This window comes from Moschus berezovskii, chromosome 15 (genome assembly GCF_049115385.1).
Source record: "Moschus berezovskii isolate FMDL1 chromosome 15, NW_MosBer_1.0, whole genome shotgun sequence".
NCBI classification, from domain to species: domain Eukaryota; kingdom Metazoa; phylum Chordata; class Mammalia; order Artiodactyla; family Moschidae; genus Moschus; species Moschus berezovskii.
In genome coordinates this window covers 10,576,852-10,598,525 of record NC_142474.1, presented here as the reverse complement: position 1 = coordinate 10,598,525, position 21,674 = coordinate 10,576,852, and the positions used below count along the sequence as shown (strand labels likewise).

The 21,674-nt window shown below is 51.6% G+C and overlaps 1 protein-coding gene across 6 annotated transcripts in view; it reads left to right on the top strand.

Moving 5' to 3' along the window:
• PKIG (cAMP-dependent protein kinase inhibitor gamma) overlaps window positions 1-21,231 on the top strand; it is a 79,157-nt gene extending 57,926 nt beyond the window's left edge. For 4 of the 6 annotated variants that reach the window (XM_088843750.1, XM_088843749.1, XM_088843748.1 and 1 more), the window contains 2 exons: window positions 16,910-17,083; window positions 20,487-21,231. In XM_088843750.1, coding sequence (XP_088699876.1) covers window positions 16,933-17,083; window positions 20,487-20,566 — 231 coding nt within the window. In that variant the 5' untranslated portion in view covers window positions 16,910-16,932 and the 3' untranslated portion in view covers window positions 20,567-21,231. Of the gene's footprint in view, window positions 1-1,864; window positions 1,986-16,909; window positions 17,084-20,486 lie in introns of all 6 variants that reach the window. The other 2 variants (XM_088843752.1, XM_088843751.1) reach the window with 1 other exon arrangement.
• Window positions 21,232-21,674: the final 443 nt, after the last annotated feature.

The window sequence follows — 21,674 nt, the reverse complement described above, 5'->3', positions numbered from 1 at the left end:
CTGGGGCCTAGCCACTGAACCTTGAGGATGCTAGGGTTATGTGAAGTTTAGAGCCAAGGTATTTAAACAGGCTTCTTCTGGGATTCAAGATTTTCCTGTAAATATGGGTACAGTTTTTATGTATACACACACATACTCTCCTAGGCTAAATATCTATAGCTTTCCTCGGATTCTTAGATGTGTCTGTGACCCCTGAATGTTAAGAATCTGGTCTAGAGAGGGGCTTCCCTGGTGGCTCAGTGGTAAAGAATCCAGCTGCTAATGCAGGAGACATGGGTTCAATCCCTGATTTGGGAAGATCCCCTAGAGAAGGAAGTGGCAATCCACTCCAGTATTCTTGCCTGGGAAATCCCATAGACAGAGGAACCTGGCAGGCTACAGTGCCTGGGGTTGCAAAGAGTTGGATACGACTTAGCAACTGAGCACGCACATATGGTCAAGAGAGAGCCCCAAGTGTTTTGGGGTCCCAGGTCTCCTTAGGCACCAGTCTTCCATGTGCCAGGATATCTTGGGCGACCTCATCTAGGTTTTTCTGTTTAGGGGTGAACTGGGACAACCCAGGGATTGAACCCGAGTCTCCTGCATCTCCTTCCTGAGCCACCAGGCTTGTGTTCTGTTCTGACTCAGCGCCACTGGGAAGCCTCTGGATGCAGATGAATCTGCGGGCAGGTTCTTTACCGCTGAGGCGCCTGGGAAGCCAGCCCAGTGGGAACAGTGTTGATGGATAGCTGAATTTCAGTCTGGCTTACCACCACCAGGAACAGCATCCGCTGCTTTGTACACCTTATCTTATTTGATCATCACAACTTCCCATGGAGATCGAAGCTCTTATTTTACGTGTGGGGAAACTGAAGCACAGAGAGATCTTGTAATTCACCAGAGGTCACACAGTCAGTAAGTGATACATGACCCAAGTACAGGCACTTAACCACCAAGCTTTATGGTGAAAGTAAATTCACCATGTTTAGAAAAAAATAGTGCGCTCTGTAGGGTAGGTCAAACAGCTCTGTATCTTATAATACTGAGAAGATTGCCATGTTATACAAGATACTAAAAACTGTGCACACAGCTCTGATCTTAAAGCGTTAAGAAAAGGTTAGTGGGTAATACACTAACACATCAGTGCAGTGCCTGAGAGGAGTCTCTCTCCGTTTTAATTCAGATAAGGTTTTATCTTTGGTGCGACCTTACCAAGGTTTAATTCACATGCCGCAGTTCACCCATTTAAAGTAGACGTCAGAGTTGTCTATCTGTCACCACGATCATTTTAGAGCCTTTTCATGCCCCCAAAGAAACCCCTGAACTCATCACCCTCCCAAGCCCCCCAGCCTCCCCGGTCCCAGGCAACCACCAGTCTGCTTTCTGTCCCCACAGAAGGTTCTGATGCTTAAAAGAGTAACAGTGTGGGAATCTTGGCGATCTAGAGTGAGTCATTCCCTGAGGAATAATTAGACAAATGAAATTGGACTCTAATGTATTTTATAAATGGTTTTATTAGCTAAGAAGCTACGAGCCTGTCTTTGATATGCCCAAATTTAGGATTGACAAGAGACAAGTTTCTCTCTGCGTTATTTTCACTTCTCAGCACCGCCTCTCAAGTGGGCTCTGCTCAGCGGGCAGCTGTAAGACGATGACGGTTTCCTGGGGCCACGTTTCTCCAGTGGCGTCAGAACCAGCGGCGGTTCAGTCATGGGATCTCTTTCCTGTCACCGGAGTCCCTGGCTCGCTTTCTGTCTCTGCCTGGCTCTAGTTGTCGAAGTGAAGGGGCCCTCCGCTCGTTGCCCATCACTTTGAGATTCAGGGCAGGAGCTTGTCAGGCGCTCGGAGGCTGTGTCCCACCGCACGCTCTCTTGGACTCTTTCAGGCTGGCAGATCCACTGTGTCTCTCCTGGCTCGCTCGTTCTTTTTGAAAGCATTTCCTGGGTGCCGTGCAGCGGGCACTGTGCTGGGCGCTCGGTCAGTCACTCTGCACACTCGTCACCTCGGTTAGTACAGCGCGTGGCCTTCCTGGGCCCAGGTGGGGGGGTCATTTGCGCTGAGACAAGCCAGAGGGGCAGGGAGTTTGGTGACAGAACAGTTTCCTGTTAAGGATGAGACAGATGCCGTGTCCTCCACCTCAAGACAGAGCCGTCCCCAGAATGCACCATCCTAGAGAAGGCGCTTGGAATCGGGGTGGAGGAAACCCAGGTTCAAGGCCTGATTTGGTCAGTAACTGGTTGGAGGACCTTAGGGGACGCATGCGGCTTCTCTGAGCCACGGACTGTCCATTGTGAGGGTTCAGTAATGCAGGGCCTCCCAAAATACCCTCAGTCCCAGTGCTGGGAAGAGTGCATACTCCTTAGGTGTTGAAGGAGTGACTGAAGGAGTGAAGGAGCATCCTGTGATTCTCAGCTGGAGCAGAGCCCTGGCAGGTCAGATGACCAGGTGGAAGAAGGTCTCAAGGGTAGTCTCCTTTTCTTCTCCCGGTCCGTCCCTCCTGCCATTTCAGCCCCTTCCAGCTCGCCTGTCCTCGACTCTGGCGTGCTCTGCTTCCCTGAGCCAACGGGAGCCACCACCTTTGAGGCCTTGGGCCTGGGAGCCAGGCACCTGGGTGTGGGGGGCGGGGTGGGTTCCAGTACATCCTTGCTGTGTGTAAAAGGGACCTAATTGTACAGGGCTACTGAGAAGCACTTCTTAACCATACCCAACGCATAGCACATATACCCCATAAATAGCCATTTTTATTATTCACTTTGTTATTTGTCTGGTCAGGAACCGGGGCTTGGGTGGTTGTTTTCATCACTGGCTTGAGAGTGCACATGTTCACTGCTTATTTTGTTTGTTCATTAGTGCATTCATGTGGATGCATCTATTGAGCATCTTCTGTGCGTCACACGCTCTGTGACGTGGTGGGGATACAGTGACCGAAAGGGGTGCCTGTCCTCCGGGAGCCAGTGGGGAAGGCAGATATGGGACAGGTGGGCCAGCACCTGTGTGGTGGCAAAGAAAGAATCCCTTATCTTCTGCTGGGGGCTGGCTGTCCCCTGAAGACCCTGTGCCTGGAGGTAGGGGGTGGAGGGCTGGGGTACTGAACCAAGGGACTGGAATCTTGTGTGGACTCTGGGCCAAAGGCACAGGAGAACCTGTTGTTGTTGAGTCACTAAGTTGTGTCCAACTCTTTGCCACCCCATGAACTGCAGCACGCCAGGCTTCCCTGTCCGGAGCCTGCTCATCTCATGTCCATCGCGTCGGTGATGCCGTCCAACCATCTCATCCTCTGTGGCCCCCTTCTCCTCCTGCCCTCAATCTTTCCCAGCATCAGGGTCTTTCCTGTGTCTCTGCTCAGGCCGATGGTCCCTGGCTTGGAGACACGTGACTCTGCCAGGTCCTCTCCGGTGTTGTGCTGTGTGGATTCTGAGCTCTGCTTCTCTCCAGAGGCAGGAGGAATGGAGTAAGAACCTTGTCTCTCCTGGAGCTGAAGACCAGAGGCCCCCCGCCGCCCCAGCTGGCCCTGCTTTTGGGTCAATAGTGTCTGTGCCTGTGAGGGATGTGTGACGAGACACCCTCAGGCCTAACTCCCTGTCCACTCAGGTTGGGGGCGGGGCGGGGAGGAGACTCTGAGAACTGGCGTGGAAGGGAGCATTAAAGCACTCATCTGGAATGGCCGTGAAAGGGTGAAGTCAAAATCGGAGCAAAACTCCGGGTCAGCTCTTATCCTCCAAGGCTCTGGAAGGCCCCGGCCACCCTCAGCCTTCTTTCCCCCCACTCGCTGCGCACTAGCCCCGCGGCCTCCTTGTCCTCTTGCTGGACACCAGGCAGGCCCCGCCTCTTGCACGCTGTTCCCTCTGCCTGGCACACTTACCCCAAGTCTCTGCACCCGTGTCCCTCTCCCAGAGGGCCTCCCTGTCCACTCTGAGAAAACCCCCCTCCCCTTACCCTCCTTCAGTTTTCTCCGAGGCACCGTTTCCCCTGATGGTTATTCTGCCTGCTCGTTAGTATGAGTCACTCCAACAGACTGTCAGCTTCCTGAAGGCAGAGTCTGTTGTATTCCTTGCTGAATCCTGGGTGCCCAGTGAGCAATAATGTAAAGGAGGGAGGGGGGCATTTCTTTAAAGTCAGTGACTGTGTGTAAGTGGCGGGTTTCTGAGCCCGCTCTGCCTTGTACATCTTATTTTTACAGTTCCTAGCAACCAAGCTTTTCAAAGATTCTTAAAGGTTTAAAAGATTCCTATACAGAATCGGTCCCTAAAGTCTTTCCTCTCTCATCACGTGTGTGGGGCATGCCACCTTCCATCAGGAACAGAGGCTGATATGGGCAGTGGTCATCAGCTACAAAACACCCACCGCGTCCCCCTCTGGGGCACTTTCAGAATCCCCAGGGGAGGCAGGAGGGATAGTTTGAAGCTGTGGTTCACCTGTGATTTTGGAATTCTGGTCTGTGCGCCCCTGCCCCTCATCCCTGGTTAAGAATTACGGGTGTTTGAGTCAAGCTCCCTACGTAGACCTTGACTGTCCCTCCGGGGCCCCTGGCGTCTCACTGCTTTTGCATCTGTGGCACCTAGTCCCAAGCCTGGTACACTGAGTGACCAGTAGTATTTAATTGCATGAATAGATGAATGAATTCATATTATAGAGATAATATTTTGCTTTTTTTAATTCTCCACCGTGGCTTTGGGGCATGTTTTCTGTAGACATTTAGAAGTACTGTAGAGGGACCCCGAGCTGGAAGTCACCTTAGAGCTTACCCTGTTTATCCACTGCCGCATAACACTCCACTGCCAATATTCAGTGGTGTAAAACGACAGCAGTGACGTGTTACCTTTCATGCTTTTTCCTGTGGGTCAGGAATTTGGGGACCGCCCAGCTGGACAGTTCTGGCTTGAATCTCCCATGCAGTTGCAGGTAGTGGCTGCTGTCGGAGCCTCAAGGAATCAGTTTGGGACCGCCTGCTGTATCTCCCTCCATGGCCACCCGAGGACCTTTCCATGTGACTGGTTTGGGCTTCCCTAAAATGTGGCAGCCTCAGATTTCCTACACGCAGCTCAGAGCTCCCAAGACAAGTGTCCCAAGAGACAGCCAGATGGCAGCTGTGACACTTTTTCTAACCCCATCTTGGAAGTCACATGTCATCACTTCTGTTTGTTAGTTAGAGGCAAGTCATGACAGCCAGCTCATTCACGAGGATACAAATTACACTCCACCTCTCGACAAGAGAAATGTTAAAGAACTTGCAGACGTGTTTCAAAAACACCACAGGGATGCCCAGCTTACCCCTTTCTTCTACGCTTGAGACCCCCGAGGTTGGAGAGACAAGAACCTTGCCCAGAGGCACCCAGCCTGGCATCAGCGGAGCTGGAGCTCTGGCCAGCCTGCTGGGAAGTGATCTCACTTCGCTTCCGGCCCTCCTTCCACATTCCAGCAGGGACTGCTGGCCTCTGGGAACCTTGTGTTTTAGCGGAGCCCTCACCAAGTATAGATAATGTGCAAACCATCGAAGACCTGGGGAGACTCAGTCTCCAAGCAGTAATATTGTTGGGCTGTATTCTGCTTCTTTCCCAAGGCTCCGTAGAAGCACAGACTCCCGTGGTTTGAAGAGCTTGTATCACCATCCCAAACGCCCAACCCCAGCCCTCCATGAAGTGCTAATACTGCCTAGCCATAGGGAGAGACACAGTGGCAGAGTAGGCAAGGGTTTTTTAAATGTCTACCCCCAATACTTGTTTCACCAAAGTTAGATGACAAAAATTAGAATTTGTTGTGGTAGAGTTCAGAGAATCAACCCAATTTTACTGGATAGAGTCATAAGGTTTTAAATTTACAGTCAAACATTCTCAACAGAATTTTGCTTAAGCCTGGGTAAAGTGCATCTGGGTATATGCTTTCCCCAGCATTGTAAAGTGCTTTCCTAGGGACTTCATTGTTTTCTTGTCCTTCCTTCAGAAATGCCTTGACATGAGGTGGGGGATAGAGGGAAAAAACGGGGAGAAAGGGGAGCGGGCAGTTTTCAGTGAATCCTGACTGCCTGCCAGGCCTGACGCTAACTCATTCCTGAGCTTCCTGTCCCAACAGTCCAGGCTCCCTCCTCCTCCACACTCAGTGGATGCTACGACCTTGGGCAAGTACTGGCCTCTCAGTACCTCAGCTTCCTCCTGTGTAGGACTGAAGTAGTAATGCTTCCTACCCCAGAGAGTTGCTGTACGATTAAGTGAGATGCCAGTAAGATGCTTAGCAGTGTGGCAGGCAGGCAGGACTCTGTAACTGCCGGCGCTGATTATTCCCTACGAGCCCCTTTCCAGGCAGTTGGCACACCCCTATACAGAAGAGGATTCTGTGGCCATTGAGGCGCGCAACTCTAGGGACAGCAGCTGAGCGACCCCAGGCCCTCGCTGTGTCCCCGCATCATGCAGGATTGCAGGTGTTCAGCCCACACGCAGCTGGGTGAGCACGGGCACTCACGACCTGCAGGGCCCCGTGTCGGGGTCCCACAGCAGGAGTGCCTAAAAAGGCAGGGTTAGGCATCCATTTAAGAGGCTCTATAAAAAGAAAAGTGACAGAGAATGTTCCAGGCCGAGCACAGAGTCTCATGAAGGCCCTGAAGTCCGGAAGAGCTAGTATAAGGAATTAAAGATCCAAATGGGCCAAGAAAAAGGTGGAAATGAGACAAAAGCTCACAGAAGAAGGCGGGGCCGGGTCAGTGCAGGATGTCAGGGGCTGGTGTAGAGAGCTTGGACTTGGCCAGAGGTGAAATGCTGGAGCATCCAAGGCCGAAAGAAGGGGGGAACCACAGGCCCCAGTGTCCGAGGCGCGCACCCTGCCCGGCCCTCGTGGCAGGCGCAGACCTTGGGTCGAGGGCAAGCGGGGAGCAGGGAGGTGGTGAGGCGCCGCGGCCGCCGGGGGCGCGAGTGAGCAGTGGTGGAGACCGGGAGCTGGAGGGGAGAGGGCGCCCACTCAGGCTCAGCTCCGCAAGCAGAAGGACCGGCCCGGCGACGGACCGGCCCGGGAGTGAAGAAGGAGAATACTCCGTTCCCCTGGGATGGCCCCAGGGTTCCAGCGTGAGCAGCCTCCGCCTCTGGTTCCGTCACCGACCTGGGGGGTGGCTGGCGGAGCAGGCTTCTGACTGGACACGTGAAGTCGGAAATGCTGGTGAGGGGTTCAAGGCCCCGCTCTAGAGCTCTGAAGAGCCTGGGGAGCCACCCGCCCCGACTGTTAAGGGCAAGGGTGAGAGCCCCCAGGGGGCACATGGAGAAGAGGGCCGGGGCCTGGTGCTAGGGCGGGGGCCTCTCGCATGACGCTCCCTGACAGAGGAGGCGCCTGCACGGACCAGGGTAAGAAGTGGCCCGTCAGGCTGGAGGGAGGCCCAGAGGGTGTGGGGTCTGCAGGCCCCCAGCGGAGAGTGGCCTGAGGAGAAGGGCGTCCACGGAGACCTCCTGTGACTCAGCACCACCCCTTCCCTCCCAAAGCAGGTCTCTCCCCCGCCTGCCCTCCCGGCCGCGTGGTGTTGGCCCCCTGGGTGCGAAGGCCAAGGCCCTGCCCAGCTTCCTCCAAAGGATGCCTCTCTGTGGGCATCAGGTGCTGCCCTGGTAGGAGCCGGGTTCCTCTCTGGCGACTCCGCCCTGGGCGTGTCCCTCAGGGACTAGGTAGAGCTTGGGGCTCTACCCCAGCAGACCGGGGCGCGTTCCCAGAACCACCGCCCTGCCCTTTCCCAGGTTCTGGGAATGCGCTCAGTCTGGGGCCCTGGCCTTTTTATTTTGCCCGCCTCCGTGCCTCTCTGGGTCTGGCTTCTCATCACAGAGAAAAGCCGCTTCCTCTGAATTTGAGGAATGCCACCTCGGCAGGCCCTGGTATTTCCATCAGGTTTCCACAGGACTTGCTTTCCCTCAGAGGAGCCTTAGAAAGCATGTTCCTCACCCCTGAGGCAGCCTGTCCCAGGGAACCAAGTCCCACTGTCTGCTCCGTGTCCATTGCAGAAGGCTCTGCTTTCTCATTTGTACCGTCTCTGCAAATACTTAATTTTTAAAAAAGAAAAAAAAAAAAAAAACAGGAAATGACCTTTCTGGTATATTTGGAAAACAATTTGGCGCTGTCATGGAATCTGCCTGAGCTGTGAGGACTAATAGCTGCAGACTTGGAACAGACTGTGTAGCTCTTGGCAAAAGCTGGGGCCTCTTCAGTTTACAGAGCTGGGGGGAGAATAACAACCAAAGGGAGAAGACAGCGTCCCGTGGGGAAACCAGACAGTGCCCAGGGCAAGCACCTGCGGGAGCGCAGCCTCTGACCCCAGGCCACCAAGGGTCTGGGAAGCTGAGCCCAAAGCCTCTTCCTTTTCAGGGCCATACGCTTCACCCCGAGGAAGGCCCCCAAACCTCCTGAAGATGGGGAGAAGCAGAAGAGCATCAGGCTTGAGCACCACTCAGGGCTCAAGCTGAGATAGAAGACGGTAGATCGCTTATTCCCAGATCGGCTGTTGACTGTATCTAAATCACCCTGTCTGAGTTTCCTGTGGACCTCAGCACAGGATCACATCCTTAAGGAGGCCTTCCCTGACAGTACAGCATTGAGCTGAACCACCCCTACACACAGAAACCTGTTCTCTTCCTCCACAGCAGTCACCACAGTCCCTGGTGATAGATCCGTTTATTTGTTAATGCCCGTCTCTCTTTTGTTAATTGGAGTATAGTTGAGTTACAGTGTTTCAGGTGTACAGCAGAGCGATTCAGTCTCATATGTATATATAGCTTCAGTCTCACATATATATACACACACATATATTTTCTTTTTCAGATTCTTTCCTGTTATAGGATATTACAGGATACTGAATATAGTTCCTTGTTGGTTTATCTATTATACGTATAGTATAGTTCAGTTCAGTTCAGTTCAGTCGCTCAGTCGTGTCTGACTCTCCGCGACCCCATGAATCACAGCACGCCAGGCCTCCCTGTCCATCACCAACTCCCGGAGTTCACTCAAACTCATGTCCACAGAGTCAGTGATGCCATCCAGTCATCTCATTCTCTGTCGTCCCCTTCTCCTCCCGCCCCCAACCTTTCCCAGCATCAGAGTTTTTTCCAGTGAGTCAACTTGTCGCATGATGTGGCCAAAGTACTGCAGTTTCAGCTTTAGTATGTACCTGTTAATTCCAAAGTCCAAATTTATTCCTCCCTCCCCTTTTCCCTTTGGAAACCGTAAGTCTGTTTTCTATGTCTGTGTCTGTGAGTCTATTTCTGCCTTATAAATAAGTTTATTTGTATCCTTAGTTTAGATTCCACGTATAAGTATTACATGGTATTTGTCTTTCTCTGCCTAACTTACTTCACTTAGTATGATAATCTCTAGGTTCATCCATGTTGCTGCAGATGGCATTATTTCATTCTTTTTTTATGGCTGAGAAATATTCCATTATATATATGTATATGTAAACACCACATCTTCATCTGCTGATGGACATTTACGTTGCTTCCATGTCTTGGCTACTGTAAATAGTGCTGCTCTGAACTTTAGGGTGTATGTATCTTTTCAAATTAGAAGTTTCTCCAGATACATGCCCAGGAGTCATATGGCAATTCCATACTGTTCTCCAAGCTGTATCAGTTTGCATTCACACCAACAAAGTAGGTGGGTTCCCTTTTCTCCACACCCTATCCATTATTTATTATTTGTAGGCTTTTTGATGATGGCCATTCTGACCAACGTGAGGTGACATCTCATTGTAGTTTTGATTTCCGGTGCCTTTTTCTGTTATCACATTGTAAATATCTTTTTGGCTCCAGTGCATACCCCATACCTGGCATAGTGCCTGGCGTATAAAAAGTACTCAGTGAACACTGAATGAATGGGTGAATGAAGTTTCAGGACTGGAAGACATTTAGGGATCATATTTCAACCTGGTTATTCTGATGGGGGGAAAGGAAGCTGGGAGAGAGGGAGGGTCCCGGGGTGGGGGAAGGGTGGTCACCCTGCTGTAAAGAGACTGAGCCAGACCTCCGGCCCCTATTATAAGGCAAAGCTGCATAGTCTTTGCTCTGCCCTGGAATCTAGACCGTCTTCTATCATTCACTCACTTTGAAATATTCATTGGGCTTCACTGTGCCAGGCCTATCAGATGCAGCAGTCCACATGTCAGCCATGGCGCCGCTTTTGTGGAATTTAATTCACTCAGCACCATAAAGCACAGAAGCAGGAAGTGTGAGTTTTGGCCTTCTGTGCATCACTAAACATAGAATAAAAAACAAAGAAGCTGAAAGAAAGCGTCATTAGGACAGTTTTACTGATAAGTCACCCAGTGAGAATGGACGGTAGTAATGACTTACTGTGAGCCTCTTCCCTTGCACGCATCTTATCAGACTCTTTTTGAGCACACTGTCCCACTAACTTCACAACAGCCCCCTAAGCAGGTGTTACTGTTCTCCCCATGTGGCTGAGGAGGAAACTGGGATCCTGAGAAATGGAGGCAGTTGTCCAAGGTCTCTGAGCTCATAAACAGGGGCGTGGGCTACACACTGGCACTGGATGCCTCCTGGCAACCACACGCCCCCAAGAGATGGGTCATATCGCTGGGGCCTCTGACCCCCAGGGGTGCAGCAAGGCATGGGAGAAAGACCTCTGGACTAGGAGATCAGATGCTGGATCAAGAACTTTGGGTGAGTCACTTTCCCTTTCTGAACTTCATTTTCCCCAGCTATTAATGAGAGGTTTGTTTCCATGAGCTCAGGGAGCCATTTCAGTTTGATGATTCCACAAAACATTTTGAGATAAGTGGGAAAAATTAAGGTAGATTCCCTTTCTCATACCTCATAGCAAATAAATTCGAGCTCAATCGAAGATTTAAATATGAAACATAAATCCACTAAAGTACAAGAAATAAGCAAAAGAGAATTCTTCACTAATCTTGGAGTGGGGAAGACATTTCTAAGTATGATCCAGAACCTGAAAACCATACAGTAAAATATGGATCAGTTTGACTACATGAATAGAAAAAAAAAAAGTGTGCATGTAGAGAAATAAAATCAGAGAACAAAAACCAAAAAATACTTGTAATGCTTCTTAATGTAAAAGACTGATTGTCTCAATATATAAAGAAACTCCCACAAATCAATGGGAATGCTACCATCTAATGGAAAAATGGGCAAAAGGATTTGAGTACAGTTCAAAGAAAAGGAAATACACATGGAAAGATGCTACGTTTTACCCTCAGGAGCAGTGCAAGCTGATATAGCCAGGGACTGTTCTCACCTGTCAGCTTGCCGACTTACTGGCTCAAGGGTATGAGAAAAGTTGAGGTTTCTTGGTGTATTGTGTCAAGTTACTCCTCAGAGTTCCTGGCGTTGATGCTTTCGTTAACAGAGTCTGAGAACAAGCATTTGCTGATGGCAGCCTCCAACTCTGAGGATGGTTGCTCCTATTTCCCCATTTGCTGTTGACTTTTAAGAGCAGAGAATGAAGGGAAAATATATAAATATTGCAGAAAAATGAAAATAGTGTGTTCCCTAGATCCATCCCTGCGGGGGTGGGGGCAGGGAGGCAGCCAGAGCACACTGGTGGCAGTTGATGTCTTCCGGGATTGGCCTTTGAATTTGGCACACTTCCCTCTCTGAGCCAGGAAGGTCGGCCTCCTGCGCTGGGCAGCTTGTAAGGTCAGCTGGGCAAGGGCAGGAGCCAAAGCCCCAGGTTGCCAGTTCAAGAAGGCCTTTCCAATGGAGCCTGTAACTCCATTCATCCCACAGTGTCAGATGCTGGAGACCCAGGACGGGAACATCAGCACAGCCATCTGTGACCTACAGAAGCCTTTCCCACTGGTCCCCACAGGCAGGGAAAGAGGGCTGGAGAGCAGATAGAGCGGTGGACAGACTCAGATTTAATCTGACAAGTGTCTCCTGAGCACCTGCTGTTTGCCAGGCCCTGGGCGAGAAGCTGAGGACGGAGCAGCCAGAGCGTATGATTTAGCTGCTGGGGTTAGGCCTTTCGGCCTGGCCTGGTGAAAACCCAGACAGAAATACTGGTTCTCGTGGAGCCCACATCCTAGTTGGAGGAAAAGCCCTGAGGAGCTGGGGCTTGGGAGCTGGTGTGGCCTGCCCAGGACCTCCCTCCCTCTGGCAGGTACGGGCCCTGCCACCTGAAACAGACCTTCCAAGGTTGTGGTGATAGGTAAACTCACCTCACAGACCTTAGAGGCTGCTGTGTAAATTCAGTAAGCGAGGTACAGGAAGCATAATGACTTGATTACTGTTGCTTTTACTATTATGGTTGGAACTTTCGTTATAAATTTTATTCTGTGTTATCACTGCTATTACTACAGGCCACTCCCCAGTTCTGAAGCTTTGAGCAGTTTCCCCAGAGGGAGAGTGTAGCAGTGAACCTTCCATGACCTACGGAAGAACCACCTCTGGCAGATTCAGAGCCTGGAGTTGTTTTTTGTTGTTCTTTTTTTGGCCAAGAAGCAGCCAGCAATACAACTAGAGCAATGTCTTTCTTTCAAGGCATCTTAGACAAATTGGCTTGGTGCGCCCCCTGCTGGAGCTGCGGGGATGGCCTTGGCATTCTGGCCCAGCCTTGACTCTATTTTATAGTCCTGGTAAAGGGCCTTTAGTATATTAAAAAGCAGAGACATTACTTTGCCAACAAAGGTCCGTCTAGTCAAGGCTATGGTTTTTCCCGTGGTCATGTATGGATGTGAGAGTTGGACTGTGAAGAAAGCTTATCGCTGAAGAATTGATGCTTTTGAACTGTGGTGTTGGAGAAGACTCTTGAGAGTCCCTTGTACTGCAAGGAGATCAGTCCTGGGTGTTCATTGGAAGGACTGATGCTAAAGCTGAAACTCCAATACTTTGGCCACCTCATGCCACGAGTTGACTCCCTGGAAAAGACTCTGATGCTGGGAAAGGTTGGGGGCGGGAGGAGAAGGGGACGACAGAATGAGATGGCTGGATGGCATCACCGACTCTGTGGACATGAGTTTGAGTGAACTCCGGGAGTTGGTGATGGACAGGGAGGCCTGGCGTGCTGTGATTCATGGGGTCGCGGAGAGTCGCACACGAATGAGCAACTGAACTGAACTGAACTGAAAGGGAGGCCCAGAGGGGGGCAGTCTCGCTCAAGGTCTGGCGACAGAACAGGTCACGTGTCCGTTTGTTTACTCTTCCTACTGCAGGACGCCTCCTGCCTCCTCATTCATTCTCCGGGGGTCTCTTCTCAGCCTGGGGCTGTGGGGAAGTGTGGGTCAAGCCCCTCTTTTCTTTCTCTCTCTCTCACAAACGCCAGTTACTGAGCCCCACCCTGGGCGCTTTCTGGGAGCTTCCTGCCAAGGTTGGTTACTTTCTGAAAGCATTGCACAATACCCTGGGCTTATACAGACTCCTACCATTATAAAAATTTAGTCTTAGGCCTGAAAGTTCCTCTTCGTCACAAAGTACCACATTCGGCAAGGTGTTTTTCTTGTATCTGCTGTGTTTGCCACAGAAACTGAGTTATCTTTCTTTTTTTAATTGAAGTATGATTGATGTACAATATTTTGTTAATTATTTCTGTACGGCAAAGTGATTCAGTTACACACACACACACGTACATTGTTTTTTATATTCTCTTCCATTATGGTTAATCACGGGATATTGAATATAGTTCTCTGCGCTATACAGTGGGACCTGGTTTATCCATTCTGTGTATGGAAGCTTGTGTCTGCCAACCCCAACCTTCCGCTCTTTCCCACCCCCAGCCCCCTCCCCTTGGCAACCGCCACTCTGTTCTGTCTGTTTCTGCTTCTGTTTTGTAGGTAGGTTCATCTGTGTCATGTTTTAGATTCTACATGTAAGTGATACCATGCATAGTGTTTGCCTTTCTGACTCCCTTCACTTAGTAGGATCGTCTCTAGTTGCATCCATGTTGCTGCACATGGCGTTGTTTCATTCATTTTTATGGATGAGCAGTATTCCGTCGTGTGTATGCACCACACCTTCATCTGTTCACCTGTCCGTGGACGTTTAGGTTGTTTCTAACGTCTTGACTATTGTGAGTAGTGCTGCTATGAACACAGGAGTTCGTCCGTCTTTTTGAATTAGAGTTTTGTCTGGACACATGCCCAGGAGTGGGATTGCTAAATCATGTTAGTTTTCTGAAGAACCTCCATACTGTTTTCCACAGTGGCTGAACCAAGTTATATTCCCACCAGCTGTGTAGGAGGGTTCGCTTTTCTCCGCACCCTCTGTGAGGTGGTACCTCTTAGTTTTGATTTGCATTTCTCTAATAATTAGTGATTTTGAGCGTCTTTTCATGTGTCTATTGGCCCTCTGCATGTCTTCTTTAAGGAAATGTCTGTTTAGGTCTTCTGCCCGTTTTTCGATTGGGTTGTGTTTTTTTTTTTTTGGTGTTGTTGAGTTGTATGAGCTGAAACTGAGTTTTCTTTAAGATGTTGTTTTGCAATCTGCATTTTTCTTTTTTTTTGAGGTGGACCATTTTTAAAGTCTTTGTTGAATTTGTTACAATAGTTTCTGTTGTATGTTTTTGCTTTTTGGCTGTGAGGCATGTGGGAGTCTTAGCTCCCCGACCAGGGATCTAGCCCACACCCCCTGCTTCAGAAGGCCGAGTCTTAACCCCTGGACCACCAGGAATACCCTTGAATTTTTCAGCTAATGGTTTATCTCTGACACTTTGTCATCAGTACGTGTCCACCTGGTGTAGGTTGTTTTTTGAATACTCCATAATTCATGCAATGCCTAGCCTTTTCAGGGACATTTGGGAGCTTCCCTGTCACCGACCGTGTGCAGTAAGCATCCTCACACTATGAAGAGCGTTGGCCTTTGCCATCATGTGTCTGGAACTGGGATTTGCTGGGCCCATCTCAGCTAGGGTACTGTGAACTCCTATGGTCAGGCCAGTGTCTTAGACCCCACCCCCAACCCCGCTTCCTAACTCAGGATCTGCCCAGTGGCCGGAATCCCTGTGGTGACTGTGTGATTTGATTGCCTTCAGAAAATCATCGGTGCTCAAAGGGACATACTTATATTCCCTTAGCAGATTAGCCTTTTAAAAAATATGTATTATAGCAGTATCCATTCTTGACAAGGGTGCAGATAAATGGACAGTCTTACAGGCTGCTGGTGGGAATATAAATAGGAACAGAACTGAACTTACAAGTTTTATTTACTCATCTTTTTTGGTTATTATAAATACCATTATGTCATTCAGGAAGGCAAATGTGTCACAATATTGTGTCTTAAACATTATTTCACCCTTTCCTTTAGCTTAGCAGTTCTACTTCTAGAAATAGCTAGACATAGGCCGAAATATTTACATAAAGACCTAGCGCTGCCTATTGTTGTTGTTTAGTTGCTAAGTCATTTCTGACTCTTTGCAACCACATGGACTGGAGCCCGCCAGGCTCCTCTGTCCATGGGATTCTCCAGGCAAAAACACTGGAGTGGGTTGCCATGCCCTTATCCAGGGGATCTTCCCGACCCAGGGATCAAACCTGGGTCTCCTGTGTTGCAGGCAGATGCTTTACTGTCTGAGCCACCAGGGAAGTGTTCATGTCTAGGGGAATTTTCAAATATATTATGATACACCCAAGCACGTGTACAAAAATCATCTACAGAAAACCTTCATAGCATGCTTTAGGGAGTTTCAAACAATAAGCTATAAAAGACAGCATGCTATAGTATGATCTCCAGATCTTTTTTCATATGTATATGGTTCTTTATATATGTGGCTCTCCTCTCTCTCAGCTGTAAAATCCACCAGCAGGGCTATTGACCACCATCCCTGTAACCGTCTCTGTAACAACAGGGCTTCCCTGGAGGCTCAGATGGTAAAGAATCCACCTGGAATGTAGGGGACCCAGGTTCGGTTCCTGGGTTGGGAAGATCCCCTGGAGAAGGGAATGATTACCCACTCCGGTATTCTTGCCTGGAGAATCCCATGGACAGAGGAGCCTGGCGGGCTCCAGTCCGTGGGGTCACAAACAGTCAGACATGACTGAGCCACTGCCTCTTTCACTTTGACTGTAGTAATAAAGCCTAATTACCTGTCTTTCTTCCCCGCCCACCCGCCATCTCACAAGCCATCCTCTGTCCACCTGCATTATTCGTGTCAGAAACATCAGCTGCACACCAAGTCCTGGTGATTGATCCTCCAGATCACATCTAGAATCTGTCTGACCATCGTCACCTCCTTCCTTCACCCACCATCTTTCTCATACCCTAACTGGACCCCTTTCAGGCCTGCTCACTCCAGGGGCCAGAGTCATCTTTGAAAATGCTGATCTGATCGTCCTGAGGGAGCAGCTGCAGATGCGAACAGGCCCCTGCACAGCTCAGCGTTGTCCTGCGTGTCTCAGTCCCACTCCCCTTGCCCCCCAGGCCATGACCCTTGCATTTCTAACATCCACCATGCCTTCCCTCTGCAGAGCCTTTGCATGTGCTCTTCCCTGCAATCCTAGACTGCTCATCTACCTATTCGTCCTAAAATCTCAGCTAAAATATCACTTCCTGACCCCCAACCTTGGTCAGGCCCTGGTTGTTCCTCTGGCACCCTGCTTTCTCCCTACAAACCCCGAGCATCGTGGCTATTACGTAGGTGTTAGTAATTAAGTACCTTAAATGACCCAAAAGACTGTAAGCTCCCTGAGGGCAGGGACTGGGGCTGACTTGTTCATTGCTGCATCTGTGGTCCCTGGCCAGTGCCTGGTACAAGGTATTGATAAATGTGTAGAGGGTTATCATGAACTTTAGAGAAAAAAGAAAGATGTCCTTTAAAATGATGGTGTAGCTCAGGGGGGTATAAAATTATGCATGACTTAATTTGTTCTTTGTAGTTTCCTGTGCTTTCTGTTTTGTCGTCCGTGAGCAAGGCAGCAGTTATCATTTTGTCGGAACCCGTCAGTGCTGGGTCTTCTCTGCAGGGTACGCCTGGGCTCACCTCTGCCCTCTTGCCGTTGTCCCCACAGGCCTGAAGAGCAATGCGACAGGCATGATGGAGGTCGAGTCCTCCTACTCGGACTTCATCTCCTGTGACCGGACGGGTCGCCGGAATGCGGTCCCTGACATCCAGGGAGACTCCGAGGCCGTGAGCGTGCGAAAGCTGGCTGGTGACATGGGCGAGCTGGCCCTCGAGGGCGCAGGTCAGAACCCACGGGTGCTCTTGGGTTTGAGCACCCCGGGTGGGAGACCCTCTTCTGGGCCCCAGGGCTGGCCTCTTAAGTCCCAGGCTGCCCCCTCTTTCTCAGGGAAGAAACTGCCTTTAAATCGGGCCCCAGGCCCAGGGTCAGCGGAGGGCAGCCAGTCCCTAGGCGGGAGGGTGCCAGCATCTCAGGCCATGAGGACCCTCTGGCCAGGCATCCCAGTGCTTCCCTTGCCCCTCAGCCTCCCTGCCCACCCATGGGTCCCATTGGTTCCCCTCTGTGATCCCTCCCGGTTCCTCCGCTTCTCTCTGTCCCCACGGCCACCACCAGGCTCAGGCCGCTCCCAGCAGCACAGCAGCCTCTGCCCCCGCCTCCCGGACAGCTGCCAGCAGGATTCATCTACAGCCCCCGTCCTGCCGTGCTTCTGCCAGTTCATCCCCCATCCCCCTTCATCTCCCAGTTTCCTCTGCTAGAATGTTCTCCACCTAGTCCTGGCTGCTCCAGGAGCCTCCCCCTCCATCCTCACACCGTCCTATCTGTCCATGGCCAGCCCTCCCTTGTCTTGCGGCCCAATCTCCTCCCCAGGCTCTGGAGCCTCCCTGGGTCTGTCCTGCTCTCCTCCAGCCTCCGGGCCCATCTTTCTCCCCCGTGCCTCTGATCCAGCTGAGGAAGGAACTTCCGTTTCTTGAAAATCCCTAGTGGGCCTCCATGCACTCTCCCTGTCTGGTCCTTCCTGGCCTTCCCCTTGCCGGGCTGGCTGTTCCTCTTTGTTCTATAGTCCAGACTTCTCTGCTGAGAAATCTCCTCTGACTTCGTTGCCCTCCCCCATGCGGGAGGTGCCTCCTCTGGCCACCTCCACGATACTACAGAGCCCAGGGATCCTCTGGGATCCGTGTCCTGACCGCTTGGGGCCTGGCGGTGTTCGGTGCATATCAGAGGTGCCTGGTTGATGGCTGTTCATTGACCAGCACATCCAGCTGCCATGCCGGGCCTGCGGCCAGAGGGCTGGCTGCCAGGCCTCTGCATCTGCCTGCTGAACTGTTTTCTGTCTCCCTCGATCTCAGTGGAGTGGCTCATCCACCCACCCAGGCCCTCTACTGCCTGCTCCCACTCGCATCTGATTTGAAATCCCTGAGGTTATCTGGGTGTCTTGGCATCTGTCTGCCCAGGTGACAGACCGTTAAGAAGGGGACCCAAGGAAGGAGTAGTGCTGGCTTCAAGTCAGTGAAGCCCTCCTGGCAGAGTGCAGGCTACAGTGACTGGCCAAGGAAACTTCTAGTAGGTCCTGCAATGAGCAACTTCCCCTGCAGGTCTACAAGGCATGCTCAGTCCAGCAGACTCACTAGGGGAGGGGGTTACAGAGGATACAGGTGCTGATGGCCCCGGAGCATCTGTTTGCTTAAATCTCCTGGGAGACCGATGCCCAGCCTGGGTAAGGGAGGAGGAAGCAAGGCCTTCGCCTCCTGAAGGCCTGGCCTCCAGGCTTCCCCAGGTCATACGTGTGTCAACACTCTTCAAGCCCTTTGTGTGCAAACTTTTGTCTGCTCCCATATTTCCTTCTGTGGGAAGCACAAGTATTTCCTTACTTGGCCAAATAATGAGACATAAACAACCAAGCAGGACCTGAAGGAATACGAATGCACCGCCTGGCAGTATGTGACTGGGAAGTTTTCCAAATCATACTCTGAAACTGGTCCCGAGGGAGTCTGTCCCGGGGGTGGGCTTGGGGACCTTCTCTCTGGCCCAGAAGAGAGCTGGGACCTGCAGAGGGGAAGCTTTACCCCTGGCCGAGCTGTTCCCGGGGGCCTGGTGACCGCGGAGGGCCGGAGGTGTTGTCATCCTCACTTCCTGGACCAGGAATTAGAGGCTCAGAGAGGTTAACTATGTTGCCCAAGGCCCCACAGCAAGGACATGGCTGAACAGCAGGTCCTGGGAATGTGACTAGAATGATCTGCTTGCCAGGGCAGGAGGCTCAGGATCCAGAAGGGTGTCACACACTGGGAAACCTGCCCCAAGTGCCGGCTGCTTTGTCAGGCTTCTGGCGGGCCAGGAGGACCCTATGGGACAAAGTCTTTGCTGCAGGCACCACCCCAGGATAGGCGGGGAGTGGAGGGGCTGGTGTCCAAGTTCTTCCCACACCCCCGCCCCACCACTCACCCCAGTCCCCAGCCGGCTGCCGGGGCAGAACGAGGTGGGGGCAGTGATGTGCCTTTACAAACCCTTGAGAGAGATGCTTTAGGGACAGGCTGCAGGCAGGGGAAAGGACCCTGCTCCCTCCACCGCTGGGCTCTCAGGCAACTCAGTTCACCTCTCTGAGCCTCAATTTCCTCCTCTGGGCCTCAGTTTTCTCACTCAAATTGTATCATGACCCTCATCACGCCTGCAGGCTGCTGTGTGACTGCATGGAAAGTATAGCCTAGGGATCCCGGTACAGGGTAGTTTCTCCTTCATCCCATAAAGGGCTCAGCCTAAGGATACAAGACAGAGGCCAGGGGCCAGAGAGGGAGGTAGGGGTGGTCTGGGGAGGACACACCACAATGAAACAGCCTCGGGCTCCACCCTAGACCCTCTGCAGGCCACCCCTGGTGCTCCCCTGAGTTGGCATCGTCTTTTATTTTTAATGTTTATTTGGCTGCGCTGGGTCTTAGTTGCAAAGGGCGGGATCGTCAATGTTGGTTTTGGCATACAAACTCTTAGTTGCTGCTGGTAGGATCTAGTTCCTTGACCAGGGATTGAACCTGGCCCCCTGCATGGGGAGCGTGGAATCTTAACCACTGGACCATCGGGGAGGTCCTCAGCCGGCATCATCTGATGCCCTTTTCCCTGTCTTGTAAGAACTACCGTTTGCTGAACACCCGTCATGTGCTGGGACCTCACATGCCCTCTCCCTCTGGAGAAACCACACAAATATCCTGACCCTCAATAGCTCTTCACCTGATGCTTGTAGCATCCATCCATGATCCTAGCCCTTCATTGATTTTAATTATTCCCCTATGGCTTAGTCGGTAAAGAATCCACCTGCAATGCCGGAGACCCAAGTTCAATCTCTGGGTTAGGAAGCTCTCCCAGAGAGGGATATGGCAACCCACTCCAGTATTCTTGCCTGGGAAATCCCATGGACAGAGGAGCCTGGTGGGCTACAGTCCCTGGAGTCACAAGGGTCAGACACGTCTTAGTGACTAAACTACCACCACCGCATACTAGTAACAGCAGAGGCATTTCCTTTGTAGAAAGTATAAGGATGCAGACCCGGGTAGAGTTCCCTTTGGCCACCACCACCCCTAGTCCAGCTCCTGTCCTGCTCCCCAGGCTTATCCACACCATTCTCACTATGGCCAGGCCCCGCCAGACCTCCTTCTACACTTGACGTTGGTGACTATGCCCCTCTCCCTCTCCTCTGCAGAAGGACAGGCGGAGGTGGGCACCTCAGACAAGGAAGCCAGCAGCCAGCCCGAGAGCAGCGATGGCACCACCTCATCTTGAACGTGACCTTGCCCGAGGAGGCTGGAAGGGAGACGCACCATGGACCTGGAGCCCTGGCATTGACCCAGCAGCCTCTCCTCTGAGCGGTGTGTTCCAGGCAAGCAGGGCCAGACTGAACGGCGGGCCCAGGGGCTCCCGTGGCCCCCACCCTGGGAAGGCCCACTGCCCGCACCCTCAGGCTCCACGCCCCCACCACCTCCCCCCTGAGCCCAGGCACACTTTCAAGACACTGTAACCGCAAGGATGTGATTTATTCAGGGGGCGCTGGGACTCAGAGGCTGGGTCCTGGCCCCAGCGGTGAGTGGCCCGGGCGGAGACCCTGTCCCAGCTCAGCCCCCTCACCTCCAGCCTTTCCAGCCTTCTGAGTCAGGACACCTTCTTACCCCGTTTTTTAAAAAGCACTTTTAAACTTTTTAGAAACTTTCAACCTTTTCTCAGCAGAGAAGGGAGGGAGCTGACAATTTACTTTTTTTTTTTTTGGAAGCCATTGTAAGCTAAACTCTTGGACCATCTATGCAGCTCTGAGGTTCCCTCCTGGAGCTTCACAGATCCATTTTTAGGGAAGGAATTTTTGTGCTCAAAACCATCTTGATTAACTCTCTGCCCTTTCTACCAAGATAAGTGACACCTAGGACCCAGGAAATAAATGCTGACGATTTGTGTGACTGGTTTACGATGACTAGTTCTCCTTTAAACAGCAAAAGGCAGGAGCTGGGCCTTGTTTCCTCAAGGCCATGACTAGCTGAGACCCACTGCTCCCCCAGGCTCCCACGTACATGTGAAGTAGCAGAGAAGATGCCGGGGTTCCACAGAGCCACCACTCCTCGGCCCAGTATCTAACAAGTCCTCTTCCATCTCACCCTTTCCCACCCTACTTCACAGCTATGGGAACCCTAAAGGAAAGTTGCCCCCTTAGCACCTAGGGTAGAAGGGGGTTAAGAGATCAGGGCGCATTTAAGAAACTGACTCTTCGAGAGAAGCCTGGTTTCTTCTGGAAACCTTTCCGTCTTCCCTCTTCCCATTCACAGCCCCCGCCAGGCTCTCAGGACACTGCTGCTGGGCAGACTGCCTGCAGCTGGGGGCCCCAAGGCCCCTTCCATTCTCCACA